The sequence below is a fragment of the Hemicordylus capensis genome, chromosome 3 (assembly GCF_027244095.1).
Source record: "Hemicordylus capensis ecotype Gifberg chromosome 3, rHemCap1.1.pri, whole genome shotgun sequence".
NCBI classification, from domain to species: Eukaryota; Metazoa; Chordata; class Lepidosauria; order Squamata; family Cordylidae; genus Hemicordylus; species Hemicordylus capensis.
In genome coordinates, this window is record NC_069659.1 from 232,730,496 (window position 1) to 232,748,737 (window position 18,242).

The window sequence follows — 18,242 nt, forward strand, 5'->3', positions numbered from 1 at the left end:
CCTGTCCACAGGGAACCCATACACTGGTTAGTCCCATTAAGCATATGGCACAGATGTAAGCATATGACACATCTGTCTTTGAGATAGCCCCTAAAAAGTAATGGGCACAACCCACTAAAGGTAAGAATAAATTCTGTTTATTACAGGGAGAGAGATGTAAACAATGAGGTCATTCACACAATCAAAAACTGTGTTCTTCCTGGTTTTGGGAGCTGTGTGTGCTCCCAATTTTCAGTTGTGTGGAAGCAAGGTAAAAGGAGAACCTGGGTCGGTTTTGCTCCTACCTTGCTCCCACACAACCAAAAACTTGGAGCACACACAGCTACCAAACCTGGGTAGAACACTGTTTTTGATTGTGCAAATGACCTCACAATGTGCTTAAATCAAAAGTTCTTACTCTTGCCAGGAACATGTTTAGTCTCTCTAAGAAAAGTCCAGAAACATCGTGGACAAGGAACAGCATTTTTGGGGTGCTTATAATAAATAAGCATCAGGGTAGCTTATTTATTATTAGATTATTGTCTGAAAGAACGTCTTTATATGTGGCATACCTTATTTAGTAAGTAAATAGTAGAAGTGTGGCAAATGATTTCTGGGTTAAAAGTGGTGCTTCTGGAGGAGGGGAAAATATCTTCCCCACACATACTTAGAATATCCACCCTTTTCCTTTACTGTTTGCTACCATGCTTTTTCCTCTCTAGTCCTGCTCCTGTGTATTTTTAACCTATTTCCCAAAGGCAAGAAAGTTTATGAGATTACTGTGTATACATGTGTATCTCCTTAATAACTTTTGTGTTAACAGTTTGATACAAACCAAATATCTCTGTTGCAATCTGCCATGCAATTCTAAGCACCGCCCATTTAGAACTCATGTGTTTACTGTCTGCTACAAACCAAACTTACAATACAAGGCAGGGTGACCTCAGGGATCTGATGGGGTTATTTTTAGTGTGACCTGCCATTTTGAAACAAGTTGGTCGCTACTCAGAGTATAAGCACTATCCCTTTAGAACTCATGGGCAACATTCAGACCAAGTCCCAACAAAGTAATGGGTCTTGTTTGTCAAAAGTAAGTAGTTCCATTGATTTCAATATTGCTTTGTTATGACTAACTAGTGTGGTTGTTGCCCCATATGACTACAGTCTAATACAAGCCAAACTTGCAGTGAATGGGAGGAGATCTTAGGGGATCCTGATGGGGGTATTTCTATTGCAATCTGTTGTCTGGAAAACACGAGAGATCATATGGATATTGAAAGAAATGAAAAGTGGGTTCCATTCATTCTACTTGCTTTCTTCACTTACTGCTTGTCCCTCCAATATTCACATGGGTAATCCTCACCATTTGAGGATCATGTAATGTATGAGGTGACATGGCAAAGTGAGGTTGCTGATCAGATTTGGCTGTGTGACTTACTTAATGAGACAAAACAAAACCAATTGAGAGTGAGAGCAGTTCTTCCTGGATCAGGCCATTGGTGCTTCCAACAAGTTGATGTTTCTGCATCAGATTTGGCTATGTGCTGATGCCATCGTGGGCAAATTAAGTGGATTCGGAGTCAATGCTTCCCTAATAGGCAGACACTTTTGAACGCTTTCTCAGCAGCCACTGAAAAATTACCAGAAGAGAATAGTGCCCTTTGTTTTCAGCAAAAATACTAATAAAACACTTCCTTTGGGCTCTGCCCTAGTGGACAGGATTTCACTGCATTACTGTTGCTACATTCCATTTTTTAAAAAATGCATTTCTTAAAAAATAAATGTATTCTGCAGAAAACATCAAGTGAAGAAAAGTCCCACTTTGTGTGTGACATATGCAAAAAAATGGTTGCGACAGCAGAGAACCTGGTGGAGAGCAATGCAACAGAAGTAAGTAAGATTGAGGGAGCATTTATTATCTTGGGCAGGGTTGGGAAAACATGTTCTAGAATGTTCTAGCTGCTGTTCTCCTCTTTGAGACTTGCACCATTGCTGCTATGAGTTAGACCACTGACTTGGACTGCCACCGTTTTTCTCATTGGGAAGTTATTCACACAAACCAATGTCTAATTTCCATTTGTCTAAAGCCTTCCATTCTATTCTGTGCTTTGTGTGCAAACACAGATTGGTTTAGAATGACAGGGCTTCAGTATCTGTGAGTATTTATAGTATATAGAAAAAGAGGAACCACTAAGGAGATGGCGCCTCAGTATTTTTCTTATGACTAGAGAAGAGGGGATTTAAGCAAGTGCCGTTTCCCCTCATTCCTCCATGATTAGCAATGCCTGGCATGGTCCCTTTTTCTGCAGAACATTGTAGGGAAAAAATCCTGGCCTCTTTTGGCCCTAGTCGCTATAAGGTCCTTAAGATTACTGAGAACTCTTCTCCTTCATTTGTCCATGGAGGAGGAATTGAGAGGCAGATGAAGGAACATTTGCATCACCACCTTGCTTCCTTCCTTCCTTCCCTGCTACCACACATTTCTGATTTTATATTTCAGGAGAAAGCAATCCATGAACTGATAAAAATCTGCTATATGCTGCCCCATGACATCATTTCCCCCTGCAAGGACTTCATTCACACCTATGGGAAGGCTGTTGTTGTCATGATTCTGGATGCAACTAGCCCTGAGTCCGTGTGTATTCTGTTGAAATTCTGCCCTAGAAACATCTCTTTAAGCACTGGTAGGTGATTTATTTGAAGTACTCGTCATCTTTTCTTGGCATGGTACTTACCTGTTACATTGTGCTCTGTGGTCAGGGGGGAGTCCATTTCTAGGCCAGATTTGTTTCACATATGACAGACAGACATTCTCTCTCTCTCTCTCTCTCACTCTCACTCTCTCTCTCTCACACACACACCCCTCCCTCCCTTCCAGTTTGTTTCTAGGCACAATTCAAGGTGCTGGTTTTGACCTATAAAGCCTATGCAATTTGAGAGCTGGGTATCTGAAGCATTCTCTGCTCTCATGTGAACCTGCCCATTCTTTAAGAACTTTGGGAGACACCATGTTTTGTGTACCATGTTTTAATGGTGCAGCGGGGAAATGCTTGACTAATAAGCAGAAGGTTGCTGGTTCGAATTCCCCGCTGGTACTATATCAAACAGTAGCGATATAGGAAGGTGCTGAAAGGCATCATCTCATACTGCACGGGAGGAGACAATGATAAATTCCTCCTGTATTCTACCAAAGAAAATCACAGGGCTCTGTGGGCACCAGGAGTCAAAATCAACTTGATGGCACACTTTACCTTTACCTAACCAGAGATATGGTTCCCTGTTGGTGGTGCCCCTTCTTCCCAAAGACACTCAGGTGGCACCTACTTTGCTTTTCTCTGTTATCTAAGTGCTAACAAACTAGTTCTTCTGAGCTTTTTAAAAATTTATGATATGTTTGGCTTTGCTATTTTCTGCTTTTATCAATATTTGCTGCTGCTTCTACTACTATTTCTTTTTTTCCTTCTGCTGTGGCTTTATTGTAGCTTTCATTGTTTTGTTGATTTTGTATTTTAACTAATGGTTCTGAGTTCTGTTGGTAGCCACTTTGAAAGCTTTTAGATTGAAAGGGGGATAAAAACACTGTAAATAACATTTAAAAATAAATTGGGATTTTTAGGCTGCAGACTCCCTAATGGTACATTTCCCCCCCTCAGAGAGTATACCATTGGACCAGCTATCAAAACACGCTAAGAAATCCCATGATGGTCAATTCTGCCATGTCTGTACAATTCTAGTTAAATATATCGATGATGAGTTGGAAAAGAATGAAACACAGGCAGCGATTGGAACTGCACTTACCAAGGGTTGCAAATTATTGCCAGAAGCTTTGGAGTATACAGTAAGTGTGCTGGATGCCTGTTGTGGAGTCTAAGAGATCTGGAGTCTTTGCTGGGGTGGGGAGGAGGGAGAAGGGAAAGGGATGGAGATCTTGGCTTGCCATTCTTCTGCATGTGTATGTGTGGGTCTGCTTACCATGTAATAGAGGGCCCACCCTCACACCTTTGCTTTGTTACAGTGTGATCAACTTATGGTGGAATATGAACCAGCTGCTGTACGCCTCCTGGTACAGATCATGGAGCCGTCGTTTGTGTGCACCGTAAGTCATCTCAAAGCTGAGCTTGGCTTTGTTGGGTTGGATTAAGCATTTTCTGTTACCACCTTGCCAAGCTATGATTTTCTTTTTTCATCACAAGAAGTTGCAAGGGCAAACAACAAGATTTAAGTACATACCATAAATGAAACAAATCCAAGGGTTAAAGACAAATTGAGCTTTCTAATTGCCTTTCTGTATTGATTGTTGGCTGGTAAAACTCTTCATTGCTGGTTGGTGCACTTACTTTTCTGCTCAGGATTCCCACTGCTGAAGCAATATCTGGTCTTGTTACTAGGGCTGTATACAGAAGCTTTCCAATTGCCTTTCTGTATTGATTGTTGGCTGGTACAGGCTTGCTGTCTCCATCTTGCTTCCAGAAATTTGCATCCATTGGTGTACTGAACTCACTGGCATCTGTCAGTCCCAGGCATTCTAGATGTTCCTTTATCTTCTGCTTCTTGGTTGAAAAGGAATGTCTCATTCTCTTCTCTTTCTATTTAGATGCCGAGGTAATAGTAGATGCTTCTGAGTTGCTCCATTTCTATTTCCTTGTTCAGGTGCTGTACAATTTCATGGCTGTCTTGTTTTTCCTCATATGTAATAATCACGTCAACAACATAAGTCAGGATGCAAGTCCATCTGTTGTCTCCAAATCTTGAACATAGGCAGGGGTCAGCTTTCCCGTGAACCCCTCCTTAAGTAGCAGTTGATTCAGTTTCTCATTCCACGCTCTGGCTGCTTGTTCTAAGCCATAAATGCCCTTTTGGAGTTTGCATACAAGCCCCTTCTTTCCAGGTACCTCAAAGCCTGGTGGCTGTTGCATGTAGATGTCTTCCTTGATTTCCTCATGAAGGAAGGCAGTCTTTACATCCAACTTGCATCTTTCTGGCTGCTTCCATGCTGAGCAGTGTCCTAATTGAAGTGTGTTTCACAACTGGTGCAAAGGTCTCATCGCAGTCCTCATTTGGGAGTATGCTTTGGCTACTAGCCTTGCTTTGTAGCACCGTACATCCCCTTCTGCATCCTGCTTGACTTTGAAGACCCACTTGCACCCCACAGTCTTTCTTCCAACGGGTAGTTCCAAAAGTCTTCAAGTCTCATTTTTGTGCAGGGAATCAATTTCTTCTCATGATGCTTTTCTCCGTTTCTCAGCTTAATCAGTTGGCATCTTTTCGATATCTCACCATGTGGTGGGTTCTTGTATCTCTCCTCCTTTGTCCATAAGTGAGAGTCTTTTAGGTGGAACCCCTTTGTTGGGCCTCTGTGAGTGCCTCAGTTCGGGTTCAGGTTGTGCAGCCCCTTCTGAATCTGGCACTGGTTCTTCCACTGATTCTTTGTGTTCACTGTCTGGTTCCAGTTTCATTAGAGTCCAATCATGTGGTTTCTCATTCATCTGGATTTCTGGCAAAAGTCCTGACATCTCATCTCTAGCTGGCCTTTGTCTTTCATCAAAATACACTGCATTGTGAATTCACATCTGCAATTGAGTGTGGTGCTTTTAGCCTTCGGTACATATGCCTTTGATCCAAACACTCTGATATGATTTAGGGAAGGTTTTCTCCCATATCGTAGTTCAAATGGTGTTTTATCTATTGCCTTGGTTGGCAATCTGTTTTGCAAGTAGTTTGCAGTCATCACTGCCTCTCTGCAGAACTTAATCAGCATCATGGAGCATACATCTGGTCATTTCTAGCAGAGAGTGATTCTTTCTCTCTGCCACACCATTTAGCTGAGGTGTGTTATGTGGGAATATTTTGATGCAAAATTCCATTTTCCTGACACATATTTCCCTCCATTGTCTGACCTCAAGCGTTGGGGTTTTCTTCCAGATTTGTTATTCACCATTGCAACATACTCTTTAAATTTCTCAAACACTTGACTTTTCTCTCAAAGCATATACATAGCAAAATCTGGAGAAATCTTCAATAAATGTGAGTATTATCAATTTCCTGCCAGGCTTGGTTGCAATGGACCAGAAAGGTCAGAATGCACAAGTTCCAAAATTTCCTTTTCAGCTGTATTAAATATCAGCTGTATTAAACATGTTCTGCAGAGAACCGGAATCCGCTATGAATTCGTGCTTTTTGTCTATATTTAATGCTACATTATAGCTTTTGGCTGAAGCACTCCCTCTTTTCTGTGTCACAGAGACGCTTTCTTTATTCAGCTTCCCAAAGTGACCACATTGCCTGTGTTTTTCCTCAGCCCTTTGTCGCCATGACTAAGCTCTGTGTTTACTTTGTTGCCATGGTAACTATCTCTGTAGTCATGGTAACCAGACTTACAGTCTTTGAATTTTGCACAGCTTTGGTTTGAAAACGTTCTTGCTGTAATTTCAAGTTGAAGTTCCTCAGGCTTGATATAACATTTTCCAGTTTTAATTCAGAGCCTGATGCTTCAGTAGCCATAGTTAAAGAGTCAAAACTCTTAAGCAAAGATTGCAGGATTAGTCCAATAATCATAATATCATTCAATTCACATCTGTTGGCTTTTAAAAGTCTGTTAGTCTCCAAGAGACTTGCTATGTGGAAATAGCCCCCTTCCTGTAGCTGTGTTTGGCATAGTCTTTTAAACAAAAGGAGAGCAGCGTTTGGAGAGGTTTGCCCACATTGCTGCTTCAATATTGCCCATGCTTCTGAGGCTATCCTAGTTTCACATATATGAATCAATAAATCAACACTCACATTCAAAATCAGGAGTCCATATGCCTGCTCGTTCTTCTTATCCTATTTGGTTTGAGCAGCTGCTCCTTTGGCTGGACGTTGCTCCGTGAGGACATCAAATATTCCTTTTGTCATGAAAGCTCCTTCCATCTTCAAAGCCCATATTTTGTAATTGCTTGCATCCAATTTGGGAAAAGGAGCAGCTGTTCCTGAGTAGGCTGTAGTTCCTGGATCCAGGCTGTAGTTTCTAACTAACTCAGCTGCACTTTAAAAGGAAAATAAACTCTGCTCTAGACGTTTTAGGCTGCTGGTGCCCAGAACCCTGTTGGGGGTTGTAATTTTTATCCCCTAGTTAATTATCAGAGCACTAAAGAAGCTACCCGCTCCAGTTACAGAGTAGTTGCAGAGTTTAGTTGTTGCAGCTATTTACAGAAGACGCATGGAACTACCCTGTTTCCCCGAAAATAAGACCTACCCCGAAAGTAAGACCTAGCAGTAATTTCTGATGTACCACTAATTGCCCTAGTGCATTTTTTGGGGCTAAAATTAATATAAGATACTGTCTTATTTTCGGGGAAACACGGTAAATACTAAGTATTTATTGGTGAAGTATACTTTGGATAGGAAAGACCTAACCCTAATCTACAGAACTACATAATGAATAGGTAGGGAGAGAGACATTTCCCTCTGCTCTCTAAGAGGAAAGGAAGGGATTCTTACTCTAACAGGAAATACCTGAAGAGTCATATCTGAGGTCATAGAGTAGAGACAGGTAGAACAGTTAGGGAGACCCTGACTCACTATCTCTACTCCCAGTGCCCTTAGTGGTCGTTAGGACAGTTGGTGCAAAAGGTCGATGCACTGGAAGTCCATCTCCAACAGGCTTTGGGAAAATCTCAAACAAGCAAGTTATTTCTTGGAGGCTTGCAAGGCTTCTCCATCCTGTAAAACAACAGCTTGGGTTGTGGTGTTCTGCAAGACTGAAGTCGAAATGTAAACTAATGGTGGACTGCTTTGGATGATGCATCCACACACAATTGGGAACATGAAGGAGCATGTCCTGTTTCTCTTCTCCTAACAGCATGGAGCGTTCGTACAAACTGCCCACTCTCTTACCCACAATCTAAATGCTGTTTCAGTGTAGAAGAGTGTGTGTGAAGATGCAGTTTGGACAAATCCTGCCCAGCCATAATGAGGAGAATGGGAACACCACACTGGGAGCGGGAGCAGGATGTGCTCATTCATGTTCCTAAATGCATGCGGACAGGAACAGCTCAGATGTATTGTCCAAACCAACCCAATATTTTCTGTTTGGTCATAGAGTGTAGACAAAACAGAAAAACATGTCTTTCAGCTTTTGTGGAGGATCAATGGCTTACATAGAGTGCAGTGCTCCGCTGCACTGGTTTCATGCGAGTCCAAACCCTACCATGCTGAAAGCAAGCTCAGAGAGGCCCCACATCTCTTAAAAATGGTGTCAGTACTGAAGCGACACGTCTTCTATTAGGAAAGATGGAGAAATCCTTGCTTCAGTACTGAAGCAGTTCTTAGGAGAAACAGAGCACCTCCAAGCTTGCTTCCAGCATGGATGGGATTTGGACTCACATGGAAGCAGTGTGCGTGCCCCACTCATGGATCAGCAGGGTGCTGTGCTGTACCTAAGCCTTTGACATTAAATCAAGCAATCTACAGTTGGTATAGAAGAAGAATTAGCCCATGGCTTGAGTATCTTGAGTATAGAAATACTGTATATTGAGAAAGCTGCTTATTACAATAGCCTCTTTTGTCTATAGCCACTTAATGGCGCAGCGGGGAAATGACTTGACTAGCAAGCCAGAGGTTGCCGGTTCAAATCCTTTCTGGTATGTTTCCCAGATGGTGGGAAACACCTATATTGGGCAGCAGCGATATAGGAAGATGCTGAAAAGCATCATCTCATTCTGTGTGGGAGATGGCAATGGTAAATCCCTCCTGTATGCTACCAAAGACAACCACAGGGCTCTGTGGTCGCCAGGAGTCGACACTGACTCGACAGCACACTTTACCTTTACCATTGTATATACAATATATTCCAGTTTAAACTAGAGACACCATCATGACAACATGAGAGAGTCTATGCTATTGTTATGGGCCTTGCTGCCTTGCTGTTCCATCTCTCTTTAGCTTTGGCATAGCTAATTAATGGGATATCAAGGCAGTTCACCATCGCCATTTGGAAGGCTAATGCACGCTCACTTGCAGGGGAGGAGGAGACTTTGAAACTGATTTCTCAGTGTGAGTATGGGGCATTAAAAGACCCAGAAAGGAGTAGTTTTTAATATAGCCCAAGAAATAGAAAGCAGTCCTGAGTTCTGGAGCTGGCTGGAGAAGTTGTTTAGAGGTCCTGAGCTAGCAGAACCAGAAACCATACACAAAAGAATCAATCAGGAGATATATTTCTTGAAGACAACTCTACCTGTGTGCCTGCTTGCTTCCCTCCTGCTCTGTATATTTGTAAATAAATAGATATTGCAAAAAAAAATGCCCATTTTTTCAGTATTTCTTCTCACAGACAAGCTGACCCTGGAATTCCTTGCTGCTTGGAAAAGTGGGGATCAATGTGAATCAAGCTGAAGGAAGGGGTGGGAAATTGGGAATGGGAGCAGTAGGGTAAGATGGACGATAACTATAAAAGTATAATTGTCCCTTTTTACACCCTTTGCTCATGCCCTACAGAAAATAGGAGTCTGTCCTGAATCCCACCTTATTGGCATGGAAGCCTGTGTCCGAGGCCCTAGCTATTGGTGCACAAATATGGAGACTGCAACTCAGTGCCAGGTATGTAAGACGAGATTCTCCAAGGACTGCAGGAGAGTGGGCGGGGGGGGGGGGATAAGATGGGGATGGCAAGAATTGGACCCATCTTTAAACGAGGCACTCCTTACACTTCCTGGGAAAGCAACACTTGTTAATCGCCCAGAGACAAAAGTTTGGGGCAGTATACAAATTTGACAAACAAACAAACACTATGAGGATGTTCACACGACCTTCAGTGCTGGGCTTGGGGAGGGCTGGGGGGAAGGCAGGAGCCTACCCACTTTCCCCCACATGGCCCCTGCCACTCTTGGGCTCTGCCGCACCACACACCCACACAATCGGCAGGGCAACAAGCAGCATGGTGATCCATAGGTTGCGGGGATGGATTCCCAACCACAAGGAATCCTGCACTGGAGAACTTCCTGCGGCTGGATCTGTCTTTTTCCAGCTCTATGGTCTCAATGGCTGTTGGCAGCTCAAAAGGAGCTGCTGGCAGATCAAGTGCCCACATGACCCTGGCATGAGGTAGGAGGTGGATGTGCATCCTCCTACTCCATTTTTAGTCCAAGTACAGAAGCAGGGCTACCCGGTGCTGCATCCAACCCTACCTGGGGTAGCTCTGTTCTAGCCCTGTCAGGGCTAGCTGTGTGAACGAACTTAATGGCTTTCAGATAGAAATAAAAGGAGGAAATAGGTTCATGGAAGTTGGATTAAGCATTTTCTGTTACCACCTTGCCAAACTATGATTTTCTTATTTCATCACAAGAAGCTGCAAGGGCAAACAACAAGATTTAAGTACATACCATAAGAACAAATCCAAGGGTTAAAAACAAATTGAGGGTGGAATCACTTATCAAATTACTAATAGATGTGGATTCTGAAGCAGTGTTTTTCAGAGTAAAGGTTCTGAGCTAACTTACATAATTTAAAACTCTATTTTAGGGGTGTGCAATTCAATTTGCTGTCAAATCAATTTGGGTCAAATTGGGGATGATTCACAAATTCAACCCCAAATTGAATGACCCTCAAAATAGAAGGCCTGATTTGAGGTCAAGGAGAATCACCCCCACCCCCACCCCAATTCGACCCAAATCAATTTGGGTGATTCAAATGCCATTTTGAGGCCATTTTGTTGGAAAAGTGGGCCTCAAAATGATAATTTTTCCAGGGAGAGCTGATCTTCCAATTGGGACCAGCAGGTAGACCAGCACTATGCTCTGGAGCCTTCTAGACCTGTCCTCTGAGGTAGGCTGACGTGCTAAGTCAAACTGTAATGCAAAACCTGTGTACACTCTCTGAGTACAGCTTGTTCTGCCCATAGGGAACAATGGGGAAACTCAAAACACTCCATTGTTCCCCATGGGTAGCTCCTAGGGACACCAAAGTGGGTTGATGGGTGCTACCTACCACTCAACCCACAAAGGAAATGGGCAAGTGGGTGATTATTAACAAATTGTTAAACTTTTCCCCAAATCCCATTGGATCCTATGGTGTTTTTGGAGAACGGTTAAAAAAATTAAATATCTCCCACTTGCCCATTTCTTTTGTGGGTTGGGTGGTAAGTAGCACCCACCATGCCTTACCACCCAACCCACTTTGGTGTCTTTAGGAGCTACCCTTGGGGAACAGTGGTTTTCCATTGTTCCCTATGGCCAGAACAGTTTTGCATTGCAATTTGCAATGCATTTTGCAAAAAGGAGTCTGTCCCTCCCAACACAGAACACACATTTCAGACACAGTCCAAAGATGGCCAAAAAAGAATCACTGACCCAGAATCCACTGACAGACACAGTGCTTGCGGTGCAGTAACATCATTGGCACAAGTTGTTTTCTCACACACAATTATGATTCCTTATTTCCCAGCATTGCAACAGCTGCCACAGCAGCACCCTTAGCAGCAAGCATAGCCATAAGCTCAATTAGCACAACTTCAGTCACATTTTGACTGAGTACAACACCTTGCAATGCAGATTGCAGAGCAGACCAGAGCAGTGAGTGAAGCACAAGTTAGTCTCAAGGCCAGACATGGAGCTCATCACAGCAGTCACCAAGAGATATTACACATAGGTGCCACTGTCCATATTTTGCCTCAACACTATTCTCACAAACAAAATAAAACTCAAGGAAGGCAGGCGCCCAAGTTCTGCCTTTGTCAAGCTGACATTCAGCAAAACCAGATAGTTATAGCAGCAATATGACAACATATTATGCTCAGTGCTGAGAAAAGAAAACCACAAAATCAGATCTTCCTTGATTCCTTCATCCTCTCCTCCTTATGCATCCTCTTTAAGAGAGGCACAGTATAGGGTCTCTCTCTGCCTCCCAGTTCCTTTGAATATATTTTGAAATTCCCTTCGTCTGTGTTTCCTCTCCCTCTCCCTTGCCAGTGGGGGCACAGTTGCCATGACAACTCTTGATTTGTATGATAACAAGCCAATCAAGAAGCAAGGAGATTGCAAGCTAATCAGAGCTAGTGCCAGGAAACCAAGCAGCAAGGGGGAAACAGGCCTACAAAATGGCGCTTGAAAGGTCAAGACGTTTTGATTGAAACAGGATTGTTTTGTTCCGAGCTCGAAACAGGCCCTTTATTTAGAAGGTTTTTTGTTTCAAGCTCGAAACACTCAAAACGGCTTGTTTCAAGTCAAAATGTTTCAACGTTGAAATGTTCTGCACATCTCTAACCCAGAGTGGTGCATTATGGAGACATTACATTTACACATCATATAAGCCACTGACAGACCTCCAGAGCAGCCTATCATGGGCACTTCTATCATTCCTGCACTGCTATATAATCTCCCTGAGGATTGGGGCAATATTGTGCTCTAGCCCAAGAGTGCAGATATTTTCTAGAACTCACCCACATGCTGGAAGCACCCTTTTAGAGTGGAAACAAATTGCTTGACTGTCACTCATGTGTTTCCAGTCTAAAAGAGTGCTTCCGGAGTGTGGGCCTGGTCTACGAAGTGTTCACATGCTCTCACAGGAGTTCAATACCACCTGTGCTTCAAGGAGAGCATGCAGCAGTGCATGAATCCTAGAACCATTAGGCTATTCTGGGTGTCAGCCACTGTTACGTTACATTGATTGTAAGTGTGTAGGATGAGATCCTATCAATTTCCCTTCAAAGTATGTGGAACTGGAATTCTAAGTATTCCGTCCTTGATGTTTTGAAAATATTGCATATATGAAAATGATGAGCTAGATGGACCAATGGTCTGACTTGGTAGATTGCAAGTTCCTATGAGCCAGTGTGGTATAGTGGTTAGAGTGCTGGACTAGGACCGGGGAGACCCGAGTTCAAATCCCCATTCAGCCATGAAACTAGCTGGGTGACTCTGGGCCAGTCACTTCTCTCTCAGCCTAACCTACTTTACAGGGTTGTTGTGAAAGAGAAACTCAAGTATGTAGTACACCACTCTGGGCTCCTTGGAGGAAGAGCAGGATATAAATGTAATAATGATACACTGGAACATCTGCAAAAAATACAAGCTACCTGTAGCCAAAAATTGGTGGGACCATAAAATTGAAAAAGTTGAAGAAACTGAAGATGTAAAAATATTATGGGACTTCCGACTACAAACAGACAAACATCTGCCACACAATACACCAGATATAACTGTAGTCGAGAAGAAAGAAAAACAAGTCAAAATAATCGACATAGCGATACCAGGGGATAGCAGAATAGAAGAAAAAGAAATAGAAAAAAATCACAAAATACAAAGATCTACAAATTGAAATTGAAAGGCTGTGGCAGAAACAGACCCAAATAATCCCAGTGGTAATTGGCGCCCTGGGTGCAGTCCCAAAAGACCTTGAAGAGCACCTCAACACCATAGGGGCCACAGAAATCACCATCAGCCAATTACAAAAAGCAACTTTACTGGATACAGTCTATATTCTGCGACGATATCTATAACAACAGCAACAACATTGATAATAAAATTCAGCCATCCCAGGTCCTTGGGAAGGACTCGATGTCTGGATAAAACAAACCAGTCAATAACACCTGTCTGACTGTGTAAAATAATAATCCTCTCTAATAAAACGCTTGGTGTCCGTCCGTGGACGGACACCAAGCGTGCGTTCGTGCCTCGACTGTTCTGCGCGTGCGCGGAGCGCACGCTCAGAACAGTCCAAGGGAGACACGACCGCCAGCACCCGGCGGCCATCTTGGGCGGCCAGAAGTGGCCGCCCGAAGAAGCCGGATAAGCGGTGGCGGGGGACACTGGCCGAGGCGGCGGCAAAGCTGCCGCCTCGGCCAGAGGACGCAGCGTGGCCAAGGCGGCGGTGGAGCCATGGCCGCGCCGCCGAAGCCGGGCGGGGGGAGGAGGCGGCGGGGGAAGCCGGCCGAGGTGGCGGCCGAGCCGCCACCGAGGCCTGGCGCCGCAGCCGGGCGGCTTGGGGCCCTTGCCTGGCCGGGGAGACCGGCTGCGGCATAGAGGCTGGCGGCAGCGCCGCCACAGCCGATATCCACCTTCCCGCCCTCCCAGCTGCCCGACTTACCCTTCCCCGTACCCCCCCCCCAAGAAATAAGGGCCTCCGCGGCCGCCGGAACTGCCCTCCCGCCCTCCCAGCTGCCCGAGCCCTACTCACCCGAGTCAGCCCGCAAGAGCCGGGCGAAGTGCAAGCATGTTTTCAAAAGGTCCAGAGAGGAGCTCGCGGACAGAGCTCCTCTCTGTGCTAAGTCTCTTCCCGGAAGAGACTTAGCACAGAGAGGAGCTCTGTTTGCGAGCTCCTCTCTGGACCTTTTGAAAACATGCTTGCACTTCGCCCGGCTCTTGCGGGCTGACTCGGGTGAGTAGGGCTCGGGCAGCTGGGAGGGCGGGAGGGCAGTTCCGGCGGCCGCGGAGGCCCTTATTCCTTTGGGGGGGGTACGGGGAAGGGTAAGTCGGGCAGCTGGGAGGGCGGGAGGACGGTTATCGGCCCCTTCCCTTCCTAGCGCCCGTTATTCAACGGGCTAAAATTTACTTGTAATAATATAGTGTCCCCAGTCTGGCTCTAGCTGCACACAATGGCTTTAGAATCCCATGATGTGGGATGCATATCCACTTCTGTATCATAAGACGTTTCAGTTCAATGATGCCTGGATAGGCATTGTGTTGCACATCCAGATGCACATCTGCCCTGGCATTCACCGCTTTTGTAGATATCTTTATTCGTGTAGATATTCATATTCGAACATGTGCTTCTGTGTGCACAGTTCTCTTGTTTGGTCGGGCCATGCACATTTTATAGAATTAACTATAATTCCGAATTATATGTGACTGAATTAATTAATTATAAGCAAGATTAGTTGACTATCAGCTGAATAGCCTTTAGTTCATGAGTCCCCTTCTCTCCCCCACAGGCCGCTGAATACTGCAAACGTCATATATGGAACTAGAAGAAGCTCTTTCATTGGAGAACATTGGCTATGGTTTTTGATGAAAGCATCCTTGAATTAAACAGTTATTGTTTAATGATATAGTTTAACTATAATTAATTAATTAAACACTGTGAGCTCTTTGGGGACAAATAACTATTTCCCCAAACGTTTTGCTGTGTAACCCGCTTTGAGAACTCTTGTTGAAAAGCGGTATATAAAATTTAATAATGAACTTGGAAGAACCCCATCTTCTTTTCCTACCTTCGGTTTAGCTTGCAATGTGGCTGCACAGTGGATGTCAGCAGTGCTTAAGAAGAGGAAAAGTTGTACCTTTTGTTCATAACTCTCCAAATCACCACAAGCTTTTGTCTTTTGAGCCATGGTGGGGAAAGGGATGCTGGGAGGGCACACTCCTTAGAATGAGTGTTATTTCAGTGTGAATAAATTGCCTTATGACTAACTATAAAATAACAATATTCTTGTAACTTGGGGGAGAAAATTTAAGGTTTTGACAGGTACCAAGGGCTGCAAACTCAATTGATATAAACTAGTAGTGCTCCATTAGGTTGAGTGAAGTTTTTCCCCTCACACATGCTGTAGATCTAGCCTTTAAAAGTTCTTTCAAAGCACATCTATACTGCACATTGGGACCACTTTCTAAATGGCTTTAATCTATCATACCTTTCTACAAGAAGCCCTGGTAATTGCAGGTGCATGATGGCTGGGTAGCATGATTATTGGAGTAGGCAAGTCACCACAAAGAGCTTTTCCTCCTCATTTTTTTGTCTGGTCTGATCTTGTGACAGTTCCCCACATGTTAAGAAAGCAGGTTTAAAGATAAATACCATCTCCTGTCACTGACTGAGGACCAAACTACATGTGATATTTAAAGCACCATTAACTCTGACCAGCTTAGTCAATAGCAACCAGACCTTCACAGACTGGGACCATAATGGAAGTAGGGGGACTTTAACCTTCTGCCCGCTGCAGTCTGACCTTCAGGGGGCCTGATCTGGCTCATTAGGCAGAAAAAGCTACCGCTGGACCCAGTAGAAGCGTTCCCCAGAATAGTAACCACATTTGGGATCCCCACAGCCTGGGACAGTGGGGGGGGGGGGTAGGGGTCAATCTCTCTACCTCCACCACAGTCCTGATCTGCAAGAGTTCCAATTCAGCTGCTATTGACTATGAAAAAGGAAGCATGTTGGGGTTAATAATACTTCAGAAGCCATAAGTAGTTTGGCCTTCCAACCACTGCTCTACCCAGTCCAGAAGCTCTCCAAATTCTCAAGCGGAGCTCTTTCCCATTCTTTAACTGGAGATGTCCTGAGATATTGAGTCCTTTTTCATGACTGGTGAAAAAGGGTTCGAGGGAGAGCAGGGAGGAAGGCTGCTTGTACTTAGCTCCCCGCAGACAATCTCTCTGCTCTCCGGCAACAGCCAGCAGCTCAGAGAGTTGGAGGCTGGGATGCATCATCCCAGCCCCCAGAACACCCATAATGCACCATGCAAGTGTGCCTTATGGGGATCCCCCCCCCCCACTGGATGGTGTGTGGGTGCCAAGTGGAGGTAAGGGCATGGTTGAGCCCTTAACCCTGGCTAACAGGTGGGTCTCCTTGAGGGGTTTGCTGCTGAGCTACCAGCAGGAGCTGCAGGGCTCCTGGCAGTTCTCATCTGCAGGCAAAACTGGGCTTGGCTTCCTTAGCCCAGTTTTGCCTGCTCATAAGAACAGCCTCATAATATGCTTTCTACATGTGGGTATTTTCATGAGGCTACGTTCCACCTAATGGCGCAGCGGGGAAGTAATTTGCCTAGGGAGCAAGAGGTTGCTGGTTTGAATGCCTGCTGGTATGTTCCCTAGGCTATGGGAAACACCTATATCGGGCAGCAGCGATATAGGAAGATGCTGAAAGGCACCATCTCCTACTGTGTGGGAAATGGCAGCGGTAAACCCCTCCTATAGTCTACCAAAGAAAACCACATGGCTCTGGTCACCAGGAGTCTACACACCGACTTGACGGCACAACTTTTTACTTTACTTTTCCACATGAAAACTAAAGGGGAAATAACCTACCTTTCCACCTCATTCATGGCTGTCTAGCCCTGAAGCTACTGAGAAATCGGAAAGGGCTGCCACCCCTTCACATGACTTAAATTTTGCATGCCAGTTAAACTTGAGTAAGCCCATAGTGCCATAGCCCATATGTCAAAAAGAGTCTGAAAATAAGATAATTATCTGTGGTTTCCTGCTTGTGCACATTAAATATGGGCCAATAGTGGAGGATGTACCACTTTAATTTGTAAAGCTTAAATTTGCCTTCAGTTCAGCCCTAACGTTTTGAGGGACATATGTGCACTGGCCTGCCCTGCTTCAATTTTAGCTGCATGCAGCAATGAATGGTCCCAATGAGAACATGTATCCCTATCAAAAGCCACATCTAGCTGGTTCAGCAGGCACAGATGGGTACCATGATACTAGGGATGCACATTCACATCAGATGCATATGTAAGAGTGTACTTTCTCACATAGATTAGATTTGGGTGGGTATGTATCCTGGGTGTTAGTAGGACAGAAAACCATGGTTCTTAATTTTTCTATTGGATGGATGGGTTTAGGTTTCTAAAAATGCCTAGTATTTAAAAGCCAACCATCGAGGCAACAAGTGACTGCTATTCCTAATAGTCAGATGGGATGTTGAGCAGTGAAGAAAGAAGCAAGCGTTTCATTTAGGGTTTCTTTATACTGCAGGATAAGGGGAAAGTGTATGACTTACCAGAATATGTTTAAAGACAAATTCCAAGGTCATTGGTTTAACTCTATTATAACTTGCAGCTGTGGAGACAGTTGAATGTATGAATGGGCACCTCAGAGTCATATACAGGTAGATGACGTATTTGATGGTAAGCACTGACTACTGTACATGCATCTGTATTTTTAATAGCTGTGTAGAAGAGGGAATTTTAACACATGATGCAGTGACGAAAATTTTTGCTATCCATGACACTTCCCTTTTCTACACTGCTATTCAGGGTATACAAGCCCTGTTCTTTATTGAGTTGGGTTACGGTTACTTGTAGGGAGAGGGCAGACTGAACTTTTATTGTGAATTTGTATTTCCCCACACTTCTTATGTATGACCATGGACCATGCTCAATATGAAAGAAACTGATGAGAAAATATCCAGTTGAACATAAAAGAACATCATCATGAGCATTCTACCAAGGCTTCTGTAGTTAAGAAACATTAAAGGATTTATAAATTTGACATTCACTACTGTATTTGTTTAAGTTTTAAGGCTTGATGTGTTAAGACCATGTATCCAATATCTCTCTGACACAAATGATC

At 44.1% G+C, this 18,242-nt stretch overlaps 1 protein-coding gene across 1 annotated transcript in view; it reads left to right on the plus strand.

The window, feature by feature from the left end:
* Window positions 1-18,161, plus strand: part of LOC128348948 (prosaposin-like) — a 62,137-nt gene extending 43,976 nt beyond the window's left edge. The window contains exons 10-15 of the mRNA XM_053304739.1: window positions 1,774-1,869; window positions 2,480-2,663; window positions 3,633-3,817; window positions 3,995-4,075; window positions 9,451-9,552; window positions 14,879-18,161. Of these exons, the coding sequence (XP_053160714.1) occupies window positions 1,774-1,869; window positions 2,480-2,663; window positions 3,633-3,817; window positions 3,995-4,075; window positions 9,451-9,552; window positions 14,879-14,914 (684 nt within the window). The 3' untranslated portion in view covers window positions 14,915-18,161. The remainder of the gene's footprint in view (window positions 1-1,773; window positions 1,870-2,479; window positions 2,664-3,632; window positions 3,818-3,994; window positions 4,076-9,450; window positions 9,553-14,878) is intronic.
* The last annotated feature ends 81 nt before the right edge of the window (window positions 18,162-18,242 follow it).